The sequence below is a fragment of the Entelurus aequoreus genome, linkage group LG03 (assembly GCF_033978785.1).
Source record: "Entelurus aequoreus isolate RoL-2023_Sb linkage group LG03, RoL_Eaeq_v1.1, whole genome shotgun sequence".
NCBI classification, from domain to species: domain Eukaryota; kingdom Metazoa; phylum Chordata; class Actinopteri; order Syngnathiformes; family Syngnathidae; genus Entelurus; species Entelurus aequoreus.
Window position 1 is genome coordinate 2848797 of NC_084733.1, and position 20475 is coordinate 2869271.

Consider the following 20475-nt stretch of genomic DNA (forward strand, 5'->3'; position numbering starts at 1 on the left):
CATAAAACATGGAATTAAAAGTGAACAGTACTCATCCCTGCCAGCAAGTGTTGTACTGAAACTAACTTACGAACACAACTTCATCACACACAATACTATACTATGGAATTGTTGTTATATTAAAATGAGAAACTGATGCACTTATTGAGTGATTAAAGTATTTTATTATTTGAAGATTTCATTGTTAAGTACGAGCTGGGAAAAAAAATACAAAAATTAAAAAAGCTTTTCTTCAAAATATTCTAATTATAGTATATCATCTTTTTAATTATTTACTATTTATTCTTTACTGTACTTTCTCTGGAACAAAAAAATACTCATATCTTGAAAGTTCATTTAAGAAAAAAAAGACAGAATTGACCACTTAAAATAATTTTTAGGATGTTGTTTTGCAATTGAAGACAACACTTGTTTGTTCTGTGATAGGAAAACAAAATAAACAGTTTATTTTATGAATGTATGCAAAGTGAATCTCTGTGGGATGATGTACAATATTGGCTTTTGCCTGACACTCCAAACTTTGATTGCATATTAATGCATGTACTCGACTGAAAAAAGCACTAATATAAAATATCTAATTGATAAATATAGAAGCATATTAAAGAGATAGTTACAACAATGTCGCACATGTTATATGTGCTGATGTTGTTAGAAAGTCAAAGTTAAAGTTTATTTCAAATCCTGCATCTTCATTTGCTGCTGCTGTTCTCACCAGCACACTTGTGTTTCTTACACTGGTACTTAGAAGACAATCTTTCACCACACACACTGCAACTCAACACTTTCTCTCCTGGGTGTCTTCTCATGTGTGCTACAAGGTTTGATTGGTCACAAAAGCGTCTGTTGCAGATTGAACATGTGAAAGGTTTTTCACCAGTGTGTGTTCTCATGTGTACTTTCAAACTGTGACTTTGTACAAAACCTTTACCACAGAGTGAACAGATAAAAGGTTTTTCACCAGTGTGTGTTCTCAAGTGTTTTTTCAAATACTGACTTTCTACAAAACCTTTACCACAGATTGAACAAGAAAAGGTTTTTCTCCAGTGTGTGTTCTCATGTGAACTTTTAAATTTCCATTTATTACAAAACTTTTACCACATTCTGAGCAGGAAAAAGGTTTTTCTCCAGTGTGTGTTCTCATGTGTCTTTTCAAATAACTAGGATATTTAAAAGTGTTGTGACAGTGAGAACATGTGAAGTGAGTGTTGTCAGTGTGACATGTTGCATCATGTTTAGAGTGTTCATCATCAGTGTCAGGAGAGTGTGACGTTGTGTCCTCACTATCTGATAGTGGAGCTAAGATCTTGTCTGCTTGTGATCCTCCACAGTGGTCTCCATCAGCTTCTGTTGTCATGTGTTGTGTTGAGCTGCTGCTTCTCTTCTCCTCACTCTCACCTTTGACCTCATCATCTTCACTCTTCACAGGGACACCAGTCACTGGCATCTTGGTGACATCAACCTCCTCCACTCCTTCAACATGCTGACTGATGCTGTGTTCCTCCTCTTCCTCCTTAATGTGAGGGCTCAGTGGGTCCTCCTTTTCATTTTTGCTGTGTAAGACCAGTGGGTCCTCCGCTTGCCCTTTAATGTGAAGGGACAGTTTAACACTATGGGTCTGTGGCGTCTCGTCTTCCTCTGTAATATGGGGGGGTTGTGGCTCCTCCCCTCCCTCTTTAATGTGATGGGAATGTGGTACATCTTCTTCCTCTTTAATGTGGTGGGGCTGTGGCTCTTCTTCCTGCTCACGAGGAAGATGTTCTTCTACGACATCTGCGGGACAGGAGAAAACAAACATTCTTTAGAAAAGTCCAGCTTTGCTCAGTCACATGAGGCATTGTCCTGCACCAACATATGATCTCACAATCTCATCAGTTTCCCCTCACAGCAGTCAGGGTACTTCCAGCTGACACATGAAGAAGACCTTCAGAGGAATGCCTTCCCAGGCCAACGTCCAATCCACCTTATTCATATAAAAACATGCTAAAAGTCATTCCTGCAATCCTTAATGGTAGACGCCATACGTGAAAGTGTGCTGTTCTCCCTCTGAATAAGTCATACACACACAGGACATAATGTACCACATGCCAGCCTCCACGCAGTAGTACTAGTGATGAGCTCCCCCTGCTGGTGGACAATAATAACGGTGATTTTCACATTAATCTTTAGAGACATGTCTGCTCTAAAAAAAAGCATGAGCACAGTCAACATGTTAGCCAAAAAAGATGACATCTGTTTTGCTTTCATTTAGATAGTGTTGCCATAGTTAAACTGGGAAGAAGTAATCAGATTACTGACTACTCCTTCAAAATATAACTTGTTTACCTTGAAGGAATCAATAAAGTACTATCTATCTATCTATCTATTTATAGTAATAATGCATTAGATTAATTTTGTGTGTTTCTAGACACTCAAATTGCGTTAGAGTGAGAACTGAAAAGGCATCATTCATGTGGTCCACACATTCAATGTGGTAAGCTACATTTCATTATAATAATAATAACTAGATGAAGCAATTGCTGAAAAAATTGCGTGTGAATGCTCCAATGCTGAAGTTGAACTGAAATGCTGACAGAATGTAGTATGAATGTAAGAATAGTTTGAATGTTGGAATGGTTTGAATGTTGAAGAGTTTGAATTTCGGGGGAACCGGGAATATTTGAAGTTCTTAAACCAACTTGTTTTTTTGTCCTGACTCAGAGGAATGTTTTGACAGTGGAATGGTTGAAATGAGTTGAACAATGTGAAAGGAGTCATCACACTAAAGAAGGTTGGAAATAAGGTTAGAAAAAAAACGGTATTCCTGGAAATTTGTTGAATGTGGAAAAATGGTTATTTGAATTTCCAGGATGAATTGAATGTGTTGAAGGTGGAATGGTTTGAAAAATGTGGGAATTGTGGAAGTTTGAAAAATGGATAATTAATTTTGAATGGTGAAAATGTCCCTAAAGATTGGGAATTCTAGAAAATCCAGGAATTTCATTTATTAAGTGTTGAAAGGGATCACACAATTCCTGAACACACGGAATATTTTGAAGTTGGAACGGTTTAAATCGGATGAAAAATGTGCGAGTTGTGGAACTTTCATTTTATTCCTTTCAACGGGAATTTCATTTTTGAGAATTTCGGGGAAAGCGGGATTTTTTTTTGAAAATGCTAAAACATTTGAATGTTCTGAATGAGTTGAAATGGTTGGTGTTGGGATTTTTTAAAATCGGTTGAGAAATGTTGAAGTCGTAACATTTTTAATTGAGAAATGGTATTATGGAATTCTTTGAATTTCGGGAAAACCGGGAATTTTTCCAGTTCAAAAAATAACTTTGTTTTCTGTCCTGATTAAGAGGAATGATTTTACGGTGGAACGGCTGAAGTGGGTTAAAAAATGTTGTAATTTCAATTTCCAGAATTAGTGGAACATGTTGAAGGTGGAATGGTTTGAATCGGTTGAAAACTGTGGAAATGGTGGAATTTTGAAAAATGGGTAATTCATTCGGCTTCGAAGCGATTCTGGACCACCATCCGCCGCCTCAGGAAGGGGAAGCAGTGCACTATCAACACCGTGTATGGTGCGGATGGTGTTCTGCTGACCTCGACTGCGGATGTTGTGGATCGGTGGAGGGAATACTTCGAAGACCTCCTCAATCCCACCGACACGTCTTCCTATGAGGAAGCAGTGCCTGGGGAATCTGTGGTGGGCTCTCCTATTTCTGGGGCTAAGGTTGCTGAGGTAGTTAAAAAGCTCCTCGGTGGGAAGGCCCCGGGGGTGGATGAGATCCGCCCGGAGTTCCTTAAGGCTCTGGATGCTGTGGGGCTGTCTTGGTTGACAAGACTCTGCAGCATCGCGTGGACATCGGGGGCGGTACCTCTGGATTGGCAGACCGGGGTGGTGGTTCCTCTCTTTAAGAAGGGGAACCGGAGGGTGTGTTCCAACTATCGTGGGATCACACTCCTCAGCCTTCCCGGTAAGGTCTATTCGGGTGTACTGGAGAGGAGGCTACGCCGGATAGTCGAACCTCGGATTCAGGAGGAACAGTGTGGTTTTCGTCCTGGTCGTGGAACTGTGGACCAGCTCTATACTTTTGGCAGGGTGCTTGAGGGTGCATGGGAGTTTGCCCAACCAGTCTACATGTGCTTTGTGGACTTGGAGAAGGCATTCGACCGTGTCCCTCGGGAAGTCCTGTGGGGAGTGCTCAGAGAGTATGGGGAATCGGACTGTCTGATTGTGGCTGTCCGCTCCCTGTACGATCAGTGCCAGAGTTTGGTCCGCATCGCCGGCAGTAAGTCAGACACGTTTCCAGTGAGGGTTGGACTCCGCCAAGGCTGCCATTTGTCACCCATTCTGTTCTTAACTTTTATGGACAGAATTTCTAGGCGCAGTCAAGGGGTTGAGGGGATCTGGTTTGGTGGCTGCAGGATTAGGTCTCTGCTTTTTGCAGATGATGTGGTCCTGATGGCTTCATCTGGCCAGGATCTTCAGCTCTCACTGGATCGTTTCGTAGCCGATTATGAAGCGACTGGGATGAGAATCAGCACCTCCAAGTCCGAGTCCATGGTTCTTGCCCGGAAAAGGGTGGAGTGCCATCTCCGGGTTGGGCAGGAGACCCTGCCCCAAGTGGAAGAGTTCAAGTACCTAGGAGTCTTGTTCACGAGTGAGGGACAAGTGGACCGTGAGATCGACAGGCGGATCGGTGCGGCGTCTTCAGTAATGCGGACGCTGTATCGGTCCGTTGTGGTGAAGAAGGAGCTGAGCCGGAAGGCAAAGCTCTCAATTTACAGTTCGATCTACGTTCCCATCCTCACCTATGGTCATGAGCTTTGGGTCATGACCGAAAGGACAAGATCACGGGTACAGGCGGCCGAAATGAGTTTCCTCCGCCGGGTGGTGGGGCTCTCCCTTAGAGACAGGGTGAGAAGCTCTGCCATCCGGGGGGAGCTCAAAGTAAAGCCGCTGCTCCTCCACATCGAGAGGAGCCAGATGAGGTGGTTCGGGCATCTGGTCAGGATGCCACCCGAACGCCTCCCTCGGGAAGTGTTTAGGGCACGTCCAACCGGTAGGAGACCACGGGGAAGACCCAGGACACGTTGGGAAGACTATGTCTCCCGGCTGGCCTGGGAAGGCCTCGGGATCCCCCGGGAGGAGCTGGACGTAGTGGCTGGGGAGAGGGAAGTCTGGGTTTCCCTGCTTAGGCTGCTGCCCCCGCGACCCGACCTCGGATAAGCGGAGAAAGATGGATGGATGGATGGATGGATGGGTAATTCATTTTGAATGGGGAAAAATGTCCCGGAAAACCTGGAATTCTGGGAATTTTTGGAATTTGTCAAGGGAAAGCCTGTGATTACCGAATAGGCTGAACAGTTTGAAGTTGGAACGGTCTGAATCGGATGAAAAATGTTGGGGTTGTTGAACTTTGAAAAATGTCCCATTATTTTCAATGAGAATTTCATGTAAATTTGGGGAATTTTGGGAAAAGTGGGAATTTTTTTGAAAATGCTAAAAAATTAGAATGTTCTGAATGAGTGAAGGGTTGGTGTTGGAATTTTTCAAATCGGTCGAGAAATGTTGAAGTAGTAAACATTTTTCAATTGAGAAATAGTATTATGGAATTCCTGGAGTTTCGGGAAAAGCTGGAATTTTTCCAGAGAAAAAAAAATCGTTTTTTAAGAGGAATAATTTGCCGGTGGAACGGTTGAAGTGGGTTGAAAAATGTGGTCGACAGAAAAAAGTGTGAAAAAAGGGTTTGAAAAAAACAGGAATTCTGGGTATTCGTCAAAGTTTTTGAAACTTGGAAAAATGATAGTTTGAATGTCCAGGATTAGCGGAATATGTTGAAGGTGGAATGATTTGAATCGGTTGAAAAAAGTGGAAATGATACAAATTTAAAAAACGGCAAATTCATTTTGAATGGGAAAAATTACTAAGCACTTATTTATTCTTGTTTCAAGCTAATTTAGCGGCTATCTTAGCTTTTAGCTTGCCCGTCCTTTGTGTGTAACATGTTTAGCCTCGTTCTACTGTCCTTCAGTGATAATAATACTTGTAAGAAATGTAATGTATCAATCAATCAATCAATTCCTTTATTGTCATTGTCATAATAACACTTAAAGGCCTACTGAAAGCCACTACTAGCGACCACGCAGTCTGATAGTTTATATATCAATGATGAAATCTTAACATTGCAACACATGCCAATACGGCCGGGTTAACTTATAAAGTGACATTTTACATTTCCCGCCACACTTCCGCTTGAAAACGTCTTTGGATGATGACGTATGCGCGTGACGTCACCAGTGAAACGGAAGTATTGGTATACCACTGAATCCAATACAAAATAGCTCTGTTTTCATCTCAGAATTCCACAGTATTCTGGACATCTGTGTTGGTGAATCTTTTGCAATTTGTTTAATGAACAATGAAGACTGCAAAGAAGAAAGTTGTAGGTGGGATCGGTGTATTAGCGGCGGACTACAGCAACACAACCAGGAGGACTTTGAGATGGATAGCAGACGCGCTAGCCGACGCTAGCCACCGACCGCGCGGATGATCGGGTGAAGTCCTTCGTTCTTCTGTCGATCGCTGGAACGCAGGTGAGCTCGGGTGTTGATGAGCAGATGAGGGCTGGCGTAGGTGGAGCGCTAATGTTTTTATCATTGCTCTGTGAGGTCCCGTTGCTAAGTTAGCTTTAATGGTGTCGTTAGCAACAGCATTTTTAAGCTTCGCCAAGCTGGAAAGCATTACCGTGTATTTACATGTCCATGGTTTAATAGTATTGTTGATTTTCTGTCTATCCTTCCAGTCAGGGGTTTATGTATTTTGTTTCTATCTGCATTTGAGCCCGATGCTATCACGTTAGCTTGTAGCTAAGTTAGCTTCAATGGCGTTGTTAGCAACAGCATGTTTAAGCTTCACCAAGCTGGAAAGCATTAACCGTGTATTTACATGTCCATGGTTTAATAGAATTGTTGATTTTCTGTCTATCCTTCCAGTCAGGGGTTTATGTATTTTGTTTCTATCTGCATTTGAGCACGATGCTATCACGTTAGCTCAGTAGCTAAAGTGTTTCACCGATGTATTGTCATGGAGACAAAAGTCACTGTGAATGTCCATTTCACGTTCTCGACTCTCATTTTCAAGAGGATATAGTATCCCAGGTGGTTTAAAATACAAATCCGTGATCCACAATAGAAAAAGGAGAGAGTGTGGAATCCAATGAGCCAGCTTGTACCTAAGTTACGGTCAGAGCAAAAAAAGATACACCCTGCACTGCACTGTAAACCTTCACTCTCACTTTCCTCATCCACAAATCTTTCATCCTCGCTCAAATTAATGGGGTAATCGTCGCTTTCTCGGTCCGAATCTCTCTCACTGCTGGTGTAAACAACGGGGAATTGTGAGAAGCCTTTCAACCGGTGACGTCACGCTACTTCCGGTACAGGCAAGGCTTTTTTTTTATCAGCGAGCAAAAGTTGCAAACTTTATCGTCGATGTTCTCTACTAAATCCTTTCAGCAAAAAGATGGCAATATCGCGAAATGATCAAGTATGACACATAGAATGGATCTGCTATCCCCGTTTAAATAAATAAAAAATCATTTCAGTAGGCCTTTAAGTCATACGTGTCAACGAGATTTTGTTTGAGCTTTGTCTAGGGCAGTGGTTCTTAACCTGGGTTCGATCGAACCCTAGGGGTTCGGTGAGTCGGCCTCAGGGGTTCGGCGGACCTTCTGCCGCGGAGGGCGAGACACACCCGACTCATCGTGTAAATAAAACTTCTCCCTATCGGCGTATTATGGATACGGCAACCGCAAAAGTCACACATTTTAATGATCTCATTAAAATATAAAGGTATCAAATCTTAATAATAGTGAAAAAGTATATAGAAAACATGCAGGTGTGTAATTTGTTGTGAGTTCATGCACTGTGTTGGTTTTGTTCTTTGAACAAGGTGATGTTCATGCACCGGTAAAGGAAACATAACTTTGTCTTGAATTTGAAAAAATATACATATATATTTTTCACTAAAGAAGGGTTTGGTGAATGCGCATATGAAACTGGTGGGGTTCGGTACCTCCAACACGGTTAAGAACCACTGGTCTAGGGGCATAGAAACTGCATTGAAGTGCAGGTTGACCATAGTTTACAATTTAGCATTGTCAGGAAGATGGCGAATAGAGAGGCGTGGGGGTGGGAACAGTCAGATGTCTGATGGGTGTTACGTTGATGTTGCAGCAATGCAATGTCCAGAGCACAATTATTGAGGTGGTGAAGAGTGAGGTAATAAGATGGTCCGGGGCAGCAAAGGGGCAGGCTGTTCATTTAGCAGTCTCACAGCCTGGGGATATAGACTGTGAGACATTCTGGTGGTCCTGGCGCGAGTCGATCTACACCTCCTTCCAGAGGGTAGCAGGTTGACGAGGCCATGTGCTGGGTGGTATCTGTCCTTCAGGATGTTGTGTACTCGCTTTAGGCAGCGAGTTGTGTACATGGCACTCATCTCTGGGAGTATCGTCCTTGTAATTTTCCCCGTCGCTTTAACCACTCGCTGGAGGGCTTGTTGGTTCGCTTTAGTGCGGCTAGCAAACCACACTAAAAAGCCGTAAGAGATTTTTATTAATTAAAAGTGGAGGGTGTTTGTTCTGCCCTTTCCTGCGGAAGTCTACAATTAGTTATTTGGTTTTGTTAGTGTTAAGAACCAAGTTGTTGTTAGCACACCATGAAGCCAGCTGTTGGACCTCTGCATTGTATGCTGTCTCATCATTGTTAAGTTAAAGTAAAGTTAAAGTACCAATGATTGTCACACACACACTAGGTGTGGTGAAATGTGTCCTCTGCATTTGTGAGAGTGGATGTTGAAGAGGCTATGCAGTCATGTGTGAAGAGGGTGAAGAGCACAGGGCTTAGCACACAACCCTGTGGGGTTGATGGTGAGTGTGGCAGAAATGTGCTCGCCTATTTTCACATACTGTGTGCGATTCGTTAAAAAGTCCAAAATCCAGTTGCAGAGGAAGGTGTTCAGACCAAGGTTGTGAAGCTTAGATCTAAGTCTGTTTGGCCTTATTGTGTTAAATGCTGAGCTGAAATCGACAAAGAGCAGTCTTGCATAAGTGTCCTTAAACTCAAGATGTTACAAGAGTCTATGGATTACAATAGCGACGGTGTCTTCGATAGATCGGTTCTCCCGGTACGCGAACTGATATGGGTCAAGGGATGGTGGTATTGCCTTTTCAATCCATTTCAATATCAGTCTCTCTATGCATTTGGCAGGTATGGAGGTGAGTGCTACAGGTCTGTAGTCATTTAGGCATGAGATGATGGCCTGTTTGGGGATGGGGATTATTGTAGCGGTTTTAAAACAGGCAGGGACCCAGGATGTAGACAGTGACAGATTAAAAATGGAAACAAATACATCCGTCAGTTCGCCCGCGCAGTGCTTAAGCACACGGCCCAGAACACCATCAGGTCCAGCTGCTTTCCTTGGGTTGATGTTACGCAAGGTGAGTCTTACTTCATGCGGGCTGAGGACTGTGGCCGTGTCGTCGGAGGAGAGGGGGGCAGGGAGGGGCAGGGGGGGGCAGTGCTGAGTCTGTGTTTTCATTGTCAAAGCGGACATACAAATTATTAAATTCCTCAGCTAAGATGGCGCTGCCTTTCACTGAGGAATAAGTAGTTTTTTTAAAGTTTGTAATTGCGTTGACACCTTCCCACACCTGCCTAGGGTCTGAGTTATTTAAGCAATCCTGGAGTTTATTGTAATGGTCCGATTTAGCAGCATTGATCCCCTTCTTTAAAGCAGTCCTGGCATTTGGATCACCTGATCTAAATGCCATGTCTCTCTCTTTGAGTAACTGTATCACTTTGTGTGTCATCCAGGGTTTTTTATTTGGTAACACACGGATTGTTTTAAATGATGTAACACAATCAGCGCAGAAGGTAATACAGTTCAGCACAGTTAAGGTGTATTGGTCCAGAGACTCACGCGAAATCGCACGCTGGTCTCTAAATATGTCCCAGAGAGTGTGATGAAAACAATTTTGGAGCTGATGGATAGCATCTTCTGGCCATGTTCTTATAGTTTTGGGTGTGTAACGTGGGTGCAACAGAAGAGAAAGGTGGTCTGACATGTCTAGATGGGGATATGCATGGGCTCTGTATGCATTTGCGATGTTTGCATACACTTGATCCAGTGTTTTCTCTCCCCTGGTTGCACATACGTATAACATTCCGATGGTATTTATGAAAGACACTTTTTAAGTCTGCATGGTTGAAATCTCCCGCTGCAATGAGAGCGCTGTCGGGGTGTGTGACAAGGCAATTGTTAATACTGTCATGTATGTGTGCTAGCGCAAGCTTCGCATTAGCATCTGGGGGAATATACACCACTTTTGCGCTTCCGCTGGCAACGCCTCCTTCTTCGGCCGTCTGCTGTTGGGGGCCCGGGAGGTGGTCTGATGATCTCAGCCGGGAAAATAAACTCGGCTGACAGTTTGTGAAAAATTCCCGTATTGAATTGCACCAGATCCTCGTGACTGTATTGTATCGCCGCAGTTCCAACAATATACCAGAAAACACAGAGCAGTATCAACAGTGTGTAAAAACTATGCCGGCTGTAGGAGCTCCTGGCCGCCATCTTTCTTCTTTGCTGCAATGGAGGATGGTTGAAGGTGTGATGTAAGAAGATACAGTTAGCTGTCGTAACAACTAATTCCTCTGGTCGGCCAACTGAACATCAAAAATAAAAATTAGTGGTTAAATATCTGGACGTTTGGGGTCTTTGTGAGTGAAAACAATTCAATTTTACAATTTTGCGATACAGGAAGACCTGGCAATAATGTCCCATACTAAATCAGAGTTTTAAGGTTTAATGAACATGATGGCAAAGTAGTACAAAGTTTAGTTTCTCCACAGTTTAGTGAATATATGTATGTAAGTAAAAATGCATCTGTTGTTTTATGTCAGTTTTGTTCAACTAAACTCCTATTTGTTAAACATTTGTACAAGTTTAAAACCATCGCAGTGCTAATTTTTGTTAGCCTGTCAATGTGGTCGTCCAATGTATGTTAGCATTTAGCTAAAACGGCAACCTTTATCTTTTATGGTTGTATTGTTTTTTTTAATGTTTACAGCAAACTGTATTGTTGATTGAACATGATTGTTACATGTATGTGCAGCTCTTTTGCAGGCTCATGATTGTTACATGTATGTGCAGCTCTTTTGCAGGCTCATGATTGTTACATGTATGTGCAGCTCTTTTGCAGGCTCATGATTGTTACATGTATGTGCAGGTCTTTTGCAGGCTCATGATTGTTACATGTATGTGCAGCTCTTTTGCAGGCTCATGATTGTTACATGTATGTGCAGGTCTTTTGCAGGCTCATGATTGTTACATGTATGTGCAGCTCTTTTGCAGGCTCATGATTGTTACATGTATGTGCAGCTCTTTTGCAGGCTCATGATTGTTACATGTATGTGCAGGTCTTTTGCAGGCTCATGATTGTTACATGTATGTGCAGCTCTTTTGCAGGCTCATGATTGTTACATGTATGTGCAGGTCTTTTGCAGGCTCATGATTGTTACATGTATGTGCAGGTCTTTTGCAGGCTCATGATTGTTACATGTATGTGCAGCTCTTTTGCAGGCTCATGATTGTTACATGTATGTGCAGGTCTTTTGCAGGCTCATGATTGTTACATGTATGTGCAGCTCTTTTGCAGGCTCATGATTGTTACATGTATGTGCAGCTCTTTTGCAGGCTCATGATTGTTACATGTATGTGCAGCTCTTTTGCAGGCTCATGATTGTTACATTGATTGATTGAGATTTTTATTAGTAGGTTGCACAGTGAAGTACATATTCCGTACAATTGACCACTAAATGGTAACACCCGAATAAGTTTTTCAACTTGTTTAAGTCGGGGTCCACTTAAATTGATTCATGATACAGATATATACTATCATATATACTATCATCATAATACAGTCATCACACAAGATAATCACATTGAATTATTTACATTATTTACAATCAGGAGTGTGGAGGGGGGGTGGGGTGGGGGTGGGGGGGGGTATGGACATCAAGTAGTGGACATAGAGAGAGAGAGAGAGAGAGAGAGAGAGAGAGAGAGAGAGAGAGAGAGAGAGAGAGAGAGAGATCAGAAGGCATAAGAAAAAGAATCTGCATTTGATTGTTTACATTTGATTATTAGCAATCCGGGGAGGGTGTTAGTTTAGGGTTGTAGCTGCCTGGAGGTGAACTTTTATAGCGGTTTTGAAGGAGGATAGAGATGCCCTTTCTTTTATACCTGTTGGGAGCGCATTCCACATTGATGTGGCATAGAAAGAGAATGAGTTAAGACCTTTGTTAGTTCGGAATCTGGGTTTAACGTGGTTAGTGGAGCACCCCCTGGTGTTGTGGTTATGGCGGTCATTTACGTTAAGGAAGTAGTTTGACATGTACTTCGGTATCAGGGAGGTGTAGCGGATTTTATAGACTAGGCTCAGTGCAAGTTGTTTAACTCTGTCCTCCACCTTGAGCCAGCCCACTTTAGAGAAGTGGGTAGGAGTGAGGTGGGATCTGGGGTGGAGGTCTAGAAGTAACCTGACTAGCTTGTTCTGAGATGTTTGGAGTTTAGATTTGAGGGTTTTGGAGGTGCTAGGGTACCAGGAGGTGCATGCGTAATCGAAAAAGGGTTGAACGAGAGTTCCCGCCAGAATCCTCAAGGTGCTTTTGTTGACCAGAGAGGAAATTCTGTAGAGAAATCTCGTTCGTTGGTTAACCTTTTTGATTACCTTGGTTGCCATTTTATCACAGGAAAGGTTAGCCTCTAGAATGGAACCTAGGTAGGTGACCTCATCTTTCCTGGTGATGACACTGTCACCTACTTTTATGGTGAAGTGATTGACTCTCTTAAGTTTGATGTGGGACCCAAACAGGATGGATTCTGTTTTACCCAAGTGGATGGATAGCTTGTTGTCAGCGAGCCAGGTGCAAATTCTACAGAGCTCAGCACTGAGGATTTTCTCCACCTGTGACTTGTCCTTGCCGGATACCAGCGGGGCAGAGTCATCCGCAAACAAAAACAATTCACAGTCACATGCCGATGACATGTCGTTTATGTATATTAGGAACAGTAAAGGTCCCAATATACTGCCTTGGGGGACTCCACAGTTCACCGAGAGGGGGGGGGACACGGTGCCGTTCACCTCTACCACCTGCTCCCTCCCCTCCAAGTAAGACTGCATCCAGCTCCAAGAGGTTTTGTTAAATCCGATTGCTCTGAGCTTATCCAACAGTATAGCGTGGTTAACGGTGTCAAAGGCCTTCTGAAGGTCCAGCATGACCATGCCGCAGTATTTGCCCGCGTCCACCTCATGTTTGATGTGGTCGGTCAGATAGAGAAGGCATGTGTCAGTGGAGTGGTTAGTTCTGAAGCCGGATTGGAATTTGTACATGAGTTTATTAGTGGCAAGGTAACTATCGACCTGTTCATAAACTATTTTCTCCATTACTTTCGAAATGGAGCTGAGAATAGAAACAGGTCGGTAGTTGCCAGGTTCCAATTTGCTTCCTTTTTTAAAGAGGGGAGTTACTCTTGCTATCTTAAAATCTTTTGGTACTTGGCCTTGTGTAATTGATAGGTTTATTATGTGCGTGATGATCGGGGCAATGATGGAGGCAGAGTCCCTGAGGAATCTGGAGGGAATATTATCAAGACCGGTGGCCTTGTTAGGGTGGAGCGCGCTCAATTTTTTAAACACCTCATCAGCTGTGACCATTTCTAATTTGAAATCATTGTTGGATACTCCTAGCTTTCTGTAGAAGGCTTTAATGTGTTCTACACCAAAGCGACCAGAGTGGTGGGACAGCTTGTTGACAAGAGTTGCAGCTATGCTGGTGAAAAAGGCGTTAAGTCTGCTAGCTACCTCCATTTTGTCTGTAATGAGGGAGTCACCCTCCTTGATGCTGATGTTGGTGAGTCTTGTTTTAAGTTTCTGGCTGCAACCAGGAAGCTGGTTGTTGAGAATTTTCCAGAGCTCACGTGGCTTATTCGTGTTTTCCTCTATTTTGTCGTTAATGTAATTTTTTTTTAAGGATTTAGTCAGGTTGGTTGACTTATTTCTTAATTTATTGCATTGCTTTTTGAGAGTTGAATGGAGTAATTTGAGGTTGATATTATTGGGTTGTTTATCTACTTCTGTTTTACATTTTTGGTATTCAGAGTATTTCCTGTCTCTGTCTTTTATGGCAGCTAATAGGTCCGGATTCATCCATGGTTCCGAGCGGGCTTTGATCCTGACTGTTTTCACGGGAGCCATGTCATTTAGTATCTTTAGGAACGCCGTTTTGAAGCGATCCCAAGCGACATCGACCAGGTTGCTCGCGAGCACAGGGGACCAGTCCCACTCATCTAATTTTAAATTGAAATTGTCATTGGAGTATTTTTTGAGTGATCTGGATTGGGCTGTTATGTGGCCATTGGCTTTAGGTTTAGCTATTTTACGGGTGCAGAAGGTTAGATAGTGGTCGCTAAGACCACAGATCATGACCCCACTATTTTTTATTTTAGGCCGGTCTGAAGTGAGAATGAGATCTATGGTTGATTGGGTGGAATCACACACCCTTGTGGGTAGCGCTATTAGCTGGGAAAGACCGTGGAGATTACAAAACTTGCTGAAGGATCTGAAGACAGGCGCATCTTTGCGTTGAATATCTGTGTTCAGATCCCCAGTTATAATTTTCTCCATGTTGTCTGTCCCCGCCAAGCATTCTTCCAAAGCCCCATAGAAATCACTCTGATTAGGGGGTCTATAAACAGTCCCTATTAGTACCGGCTTAGCATTTTTAAATTTGATTTCCGCCCACACAGATTCCAGGTTATTGTGGTTAAGATCAGTGCGAGTTATGTATTTAATATCCTGGTGAATATACATACAAACGCCCCCACCGTGTTTATTCCTATCCTTTCTGATAACCGAAAAGTTTTGTATTTCTATCTCTGAATCAGAAATACTTTGATCAAATTTGGTTTCAGAGAAACACAAGATTTTTACCTTCGTGTTGAGGAACATTTCTCTGATTTGGTCGAGTTTGGCTCCAGAGAGGCTGTTCACATTAAGGTGGATGATGTGTAGTCCACTGGAACCAAAAAGAGCATCAGAGTCCGCTGTGTTGTGGTACTGACCAGAAAAATTGTTGGTTATTATTGCTGTTGCAGTTGAAGAGCAAGGAGAGAGAGGAGAGAGAGGCATATTGATCGTCCTCCAGGTGAAGGGGGAGGGAGAGAAAGGGGGAGGGGAGGGAGAGGGAGGAGGAGGCCAGGTAGGGTTGCTGGGGGATGGGTTGGGTTTCCTTTTGGCGGGCTTTTTTGAAGACAAAGAGAAAGAGAATAACGAAAATGTTTGTGTAAAGGCGCCTCTAAATCCTGTGTATGGCGCGTCCTCGGCCGTCCGGGACCGGGGAGAGGTCGCGTGGACCCCCGCCATCTCGTGCAGTTCCCCGCAATCACCGATGTCTGGGTCGCCGTCCACCGCAGCCGCCGCGTCGTTCACCGCCGCTGAGTCGCTGCCTTCTCTGATGACTGGGTCGTCCTCCACCGCCGCCGCCGAGCCTCCGACCGTGTCGATGAACGGGGCGAAGTCCTCCGCCGAGCCGCCGACCGCAGGAGCACAGGTGAGCTTGAGCTGAGACGAGCCGGTAGCCGAGTTAGCTTCGATGGCGACGCTAGCAGTAGCATTGCTAGTCTTCGCCAGTCGGGACAACATTAACCGTGTTGTTGCAGGTCCAGGGTTGAGTTCAGTGTCTCCTGATAGTAGAAGTAATAGTAGTATTATTGACTTTCTGTCTATCCTTCCAGTCAGGGGCATGTTTCTTCTGCCTCGATGTGCAGACAAGCACGATGCTAACACGTTAGCTCCGAAGCCAAGGTGCTTCGCCGATATATTGTCGTGGAGATAAAAGTCACTGTGTATGTCCATTTCGCGTTCTCGACTCTCATTTTCAAGAGGGTAGAGTATCCGAGGAGGTTTAAAATATAAATCCGTAATCCACAGTAGAAAAAGGAGGAAGTGTGGGATAATCCGAGCAGTTGTTTGGATTCCCGATCGGGAGCGAAAGAGGGTGCGACCGCTCATCTCGGCGTCTCGGCGAGTCACATGTATGTGCAGCTCTTTTGCAGGCTCATGATTGTTACATGTATGTGCAGGTCTTTTGCAGGCTCATGATTGTTACATGTATGTGCAGCTCTTTTGCAGGCTCATGATTGTTACATGTATGTGCAGCTCTTTTGCAGGCTCATGATTGTTACATGTATGTGCAGCTCTTTTGCAGGCTCATGATTGTTACATGTATGTGCAGGTCTTTTGCAGGCTCATGATTGTTACATGTATGTGCAGCTCTTTTGCAGGCTCATGATTGTTACATGTATGTGCAGGTCTTTTGCAGGCTCATGATTGTTACATGTATGTGCAGCTCTTTTGCAGGCTCATGATTGTTACATGTATGTGCAGCTCTTTTGCAGGCTCATGATTGTTACATGTATGTGCAGCTCTTTTGCAGGCTCATGATTGTTACATGTATGTGCAGGTCTTTTGCAGGCTCATGATTGTTACATGTATGTGCAGCTCTTTTGCAGGCTCATGATTGTTACATGTATGTGCAGCTCTTTTGCAGGCTCATGATTGTTACATGTATGTGCAGCTCTTTTGCAGGCTCATGATTGTTACATGTATGTGCAGGTCTTTTGCAGGCTCCTCAAACACACGGCGGAGAAAGCGTGGCATCACTCCGGTGGGTGTACAGATGTGTCGAAGGTACGTAGACACAGAAAACTCCCCCACAATGGTAATAAACCTCCTAGTCCTCTACATGTCACAACGACTAGTAACGTTACTATGAAACACACAACCGTCCCGTCTTTGAGGCGGTCATTCCAAATAGTGACTAAACTACGAAGCTAAAGCTGGCAAGGGAAATCCATACACCCACAACACATCTCATCTGCTTGTGTTGTTGTGAACGACATCATCCATGTAGGATTCATGTACAAACAGGACAGCAGTCGCAACTTGAGAGTCTCTCTCTCTCCTTTTTTTAAACAGCCTCAAGTCGCCTCCACACATCAAGCTGAGAACAGCAGCACACTTCCTTCCCCCTTCACAATAATAGGCCTGACTGGGCTGACAAAATAAAGGTTTCAAAAAAGCACCTCACACAAACATAATGAACTTATTGATGCATTTACACAATTATTATGCTTTGACCCAAAGTTCTGGTTAAAAATTGTCCAAAGATATATTGCACCAATAAATGTGAGAGATTCTGCATTAAATAACATTTAAAAAAGCACACTCTTTAAAAGGTAGTAAAATAAGTGTAAAAGGTAAAAAATGGAACATAACATAATTACAACAAAAAAATTAATTTCATTGTGTTTTATATTGCCATTGTTATTTAAATTTATTTTTTTTACCATTATTTTACTTGTTGTGGTTTATTCGTTACTAACTAATCTGTTTTTTTAATCTATATTTAAAGTTGAGTTTTGGTAGTAAAATAAATACTGGTGTTTTGAAATTATTGAATAATCGTGTAATTAATGGTGATTACAATATCAATGAAAATAATGGTGATTATTATGTTTGCCATAATGGTCCAGCCCTAACTGTACCCTTTTGAAACAACAGAGGGTGTAAAACACAATCTATTCTACATCTTTCATTAACTCAACTTTAGCTTTCATGCATCTAAAGGATATAAATATCATTCTATGATGTGTCTTTTTCCATCCATCCATCCATTTTCTACCTCTTCTCCCTTTTGGGGTCACAGGGGGGCGGAAGGTGATGTACACCCTGGAAAATTCCATAAAAATTTTAAACACATTTTTAAATGTTATCCTAATTAAAAATGTATCCTCCAGTTTGTGGCTATTATGAGGCATTTTTCCAGAGAATATGCATTTTTACAGCATGTTTTAAAGAGATAGCATTCTGGGTATATTATATTGATCAACTAATTCTTATTTAGGGGGCTTAGTGAGCGGAATAGAGGCGCTCTCATTGACTGCATTGTTAGAATTAGGATAGTTAGGATTTTGCTAACGTTTGTTTACAACTTAGAATGCATAAGAAATAAAAACATGTTATTGTCTTACATAAGGATTGTGAATGATAGGCAAAATAAAAAAGTCAGATCCCCTTTGATAATTTTCCTACATCCTGTGAACGGGTGATGCTGTGGTGAAAGTGAGAAAATAAATACATGTCAGGAAAATGCTAATTTCATCAAAAATGGCTGGCAAACTTTTTAAAACCTGGTTAAAGATTGTTGGTAGTAAACCCAGAGAGGCATGTGTGTGTTGTCAAATGATGTTAGAATTAGCTTTATTATTTGGGTTGAGGGGGCCCCGTCATGGGGCCCGCCCCCGGCCCAGCTCTGACTTGTTCCACCACTGGTCATTGTGATTATATGATACATTCCAAATGGCATTTTCTTGTTATTAGTCAAATATAAAGTTAGTAAAGATGTGAGAGTAAGAAGTCAACAAACCTGTTCTGTGTAACACAACTTGATGTTTCTTGAAAACAGCGTCCAGTAGTTGATAGTTCTCCTCTTTTGTTCTAGAAAGTTCCGCCTCGTATTCTGCTATCGTTCTTTCTAACACTACAAATATTTCTTCAACGGCAGCAGTTAGTCGCTGATCCACCAACGCTCTCAACATGTGTAATGTAGACATTTTCACACAATCACAACACTTTACTCTCACACTTGATCTCTACTTAGCGATGTGTTGATAACTTCTGTTAGCAGCTAACAAGCTAAGCTAACTAGCGAGCTAAGCTAACTAACAATAAACGAGCACGAGAAGCAGCAAAGTGCTTCTAGCGCATCGAGACCATTTTATCCTTGAATAAAGAATAAAAGATGTATTTTATACGAGGTAAATATTTCAAACTGGATAAAAAATAATAAGACTGACTTATTAGCGTCTTGCTCACGTCTTTCTCCGTCGAAGTGCTTTCACGACAGTTAGCACACTTGACGTTACAAGGCAGGACTGCGCTGTTCTGCTGCTTTCCGTTTACGCCGGAAGCTGGGAATGACGTCACTGATGAAGAGGTCGTATATAAGATATTGCCTGCTGTCACTGTTACCATGCTTTTCTTTGCTCTAATATTTATTTCAATAACAATGTGATATCAAATGTTTTGAAATAAATGTAAAGTATATAACAAAGCTTTAATGATAGTGTTCAGTGGCGCCCCCGTGCGACATTCATTGCAATGACAAGAGTGAAAGTGGTAGAAATTGTAGCGATATTACTGGCTGATTCTTTTAAATCTACCCTTCCACATGTTCTTATTCTTCTTCCCTTTTACTCCTAGATCATATATTGTTATACAAAACATTCAAATATCACAGAGCGTGATGTCGCAGGAGCTCTGTCGTAAAAAAAAAAAAAAAGTCCAGGAAGTGACGTAGTCTTCGCGCATGCGTTGATCGATCGTGTCGTGAATTTCTATCATTTTTAAAAAGTGTGAAACATTTGCTCTCGTACACAAAAGTCTCTTTCTTGAAGTGAAATCCAAATTCTCACATTGTGTTAATTATTTTATTTTATTAATTCAATCTTGGAAGATTGTACAAAATAGAAAACACTTAAATTATTATATTTATTGGAATTATTTAAGTGGTTTTAAATAATGAGTTCAAGCACAAGTTTATTATTCATTAATATATATTTTTATTTTAATCTTATTCTTATGGTTTCTCATGTTTACTTTGACTTTCTTTAACAGGTTTTGTTCGTAGGAGGATTGTATTTAATGTGATGTGTTTTATATTGCTGAGTAAAATATTGATAAACATTGACTCATATTGTGTTGAAAGTACTTTAATGTGTCTATACATTGTTTATGTATGTTTAATTGTTCAATACAAAATACAATAAATAGTCAGAAGTAGAACTGGTTTAGTCCAATATTAACATAAATAATGTTGAAGTCATATTACATGACATTATATACCATACTTAGACTTAGACTTAGACAAACTTTAATGATCCACAAGGGAAATTGTTCAACACAGTAGCTCAGTTACACTCAAAAAATGATTCAAGCCCTTCTTAGATGTGGCACATTTAAAGGCCTACTGAAAGCCACTACTAGCGACCACGCAGTCTGATAGTTTATATATCAATGATGACATCTTAACTTTGCAACACATGCCAATACGGCCGGGTTAACTTATAAAGTGACATTTTAAAGGTCTACTGAAATGATTTGTTTTACTTAAACGGGGATAGCAGATCCATTCTATGTGTCATACTTGATCATTTTGCGATATTGCCATATTTTTGCTGAAAGGATTTAGTATAGAACAACGTCAATAAAGTTTGCAACTTTTGGTCTCTGATAAAAAAAAACCTTGCCCCTACTGGAAGTAGCGTGACGTTGTCAGTTGTTCACTCCCTCATATTTTCCTATT

The 20475-nt window shown here is 42.0% G+C and overlaps 1 protein-coding gene across 1 annotated transcript; it reads right to left on the reverse strand.

Annotated features, from left to right (window-relative positions):
• Positions 1-239: 239 nt before the first annotated feature.
• LOC133646010 (gastrula zinc finger protein XlCGF48.2-like) lies at positions 240-18987 on the reverse strand. Its single transcript, XM_062040949.1, has 2 exons — positions 18538-18987; positions 240-1770 (listed from the first exon to the last, which is right to left on the reverse strand). Exons 1-2 carry the CDS (start codon positions 18722-18724, stop codon positions 998-1000), a joined length of 960 nt encoding a protein of 319 aa, XP_061896933.1. The 5' UTR covers positions 18725-18987; the 3' UTR covers positions 240-997.
• Positions 18988-20475: the final 1488 nt, after the last annotated feature.

Bases quoted from the DNA above. Each gene is read 5' to 3' on its own strand.
- LOC133646010 (XM_062040949.1), bottom strand. From the start codon at position 18,724: ATGTCTACATTACACATGTTGAGAGCGTTGGTGGATCAGCGACTAACT. The intron at 1,771-18,537 runs GTTTGTTGACTT...CCTGTCCCGCAG, and splicing joins AGTTGTGTTACACAGAACAG to ATGTCGTAGAAGAACATCTT.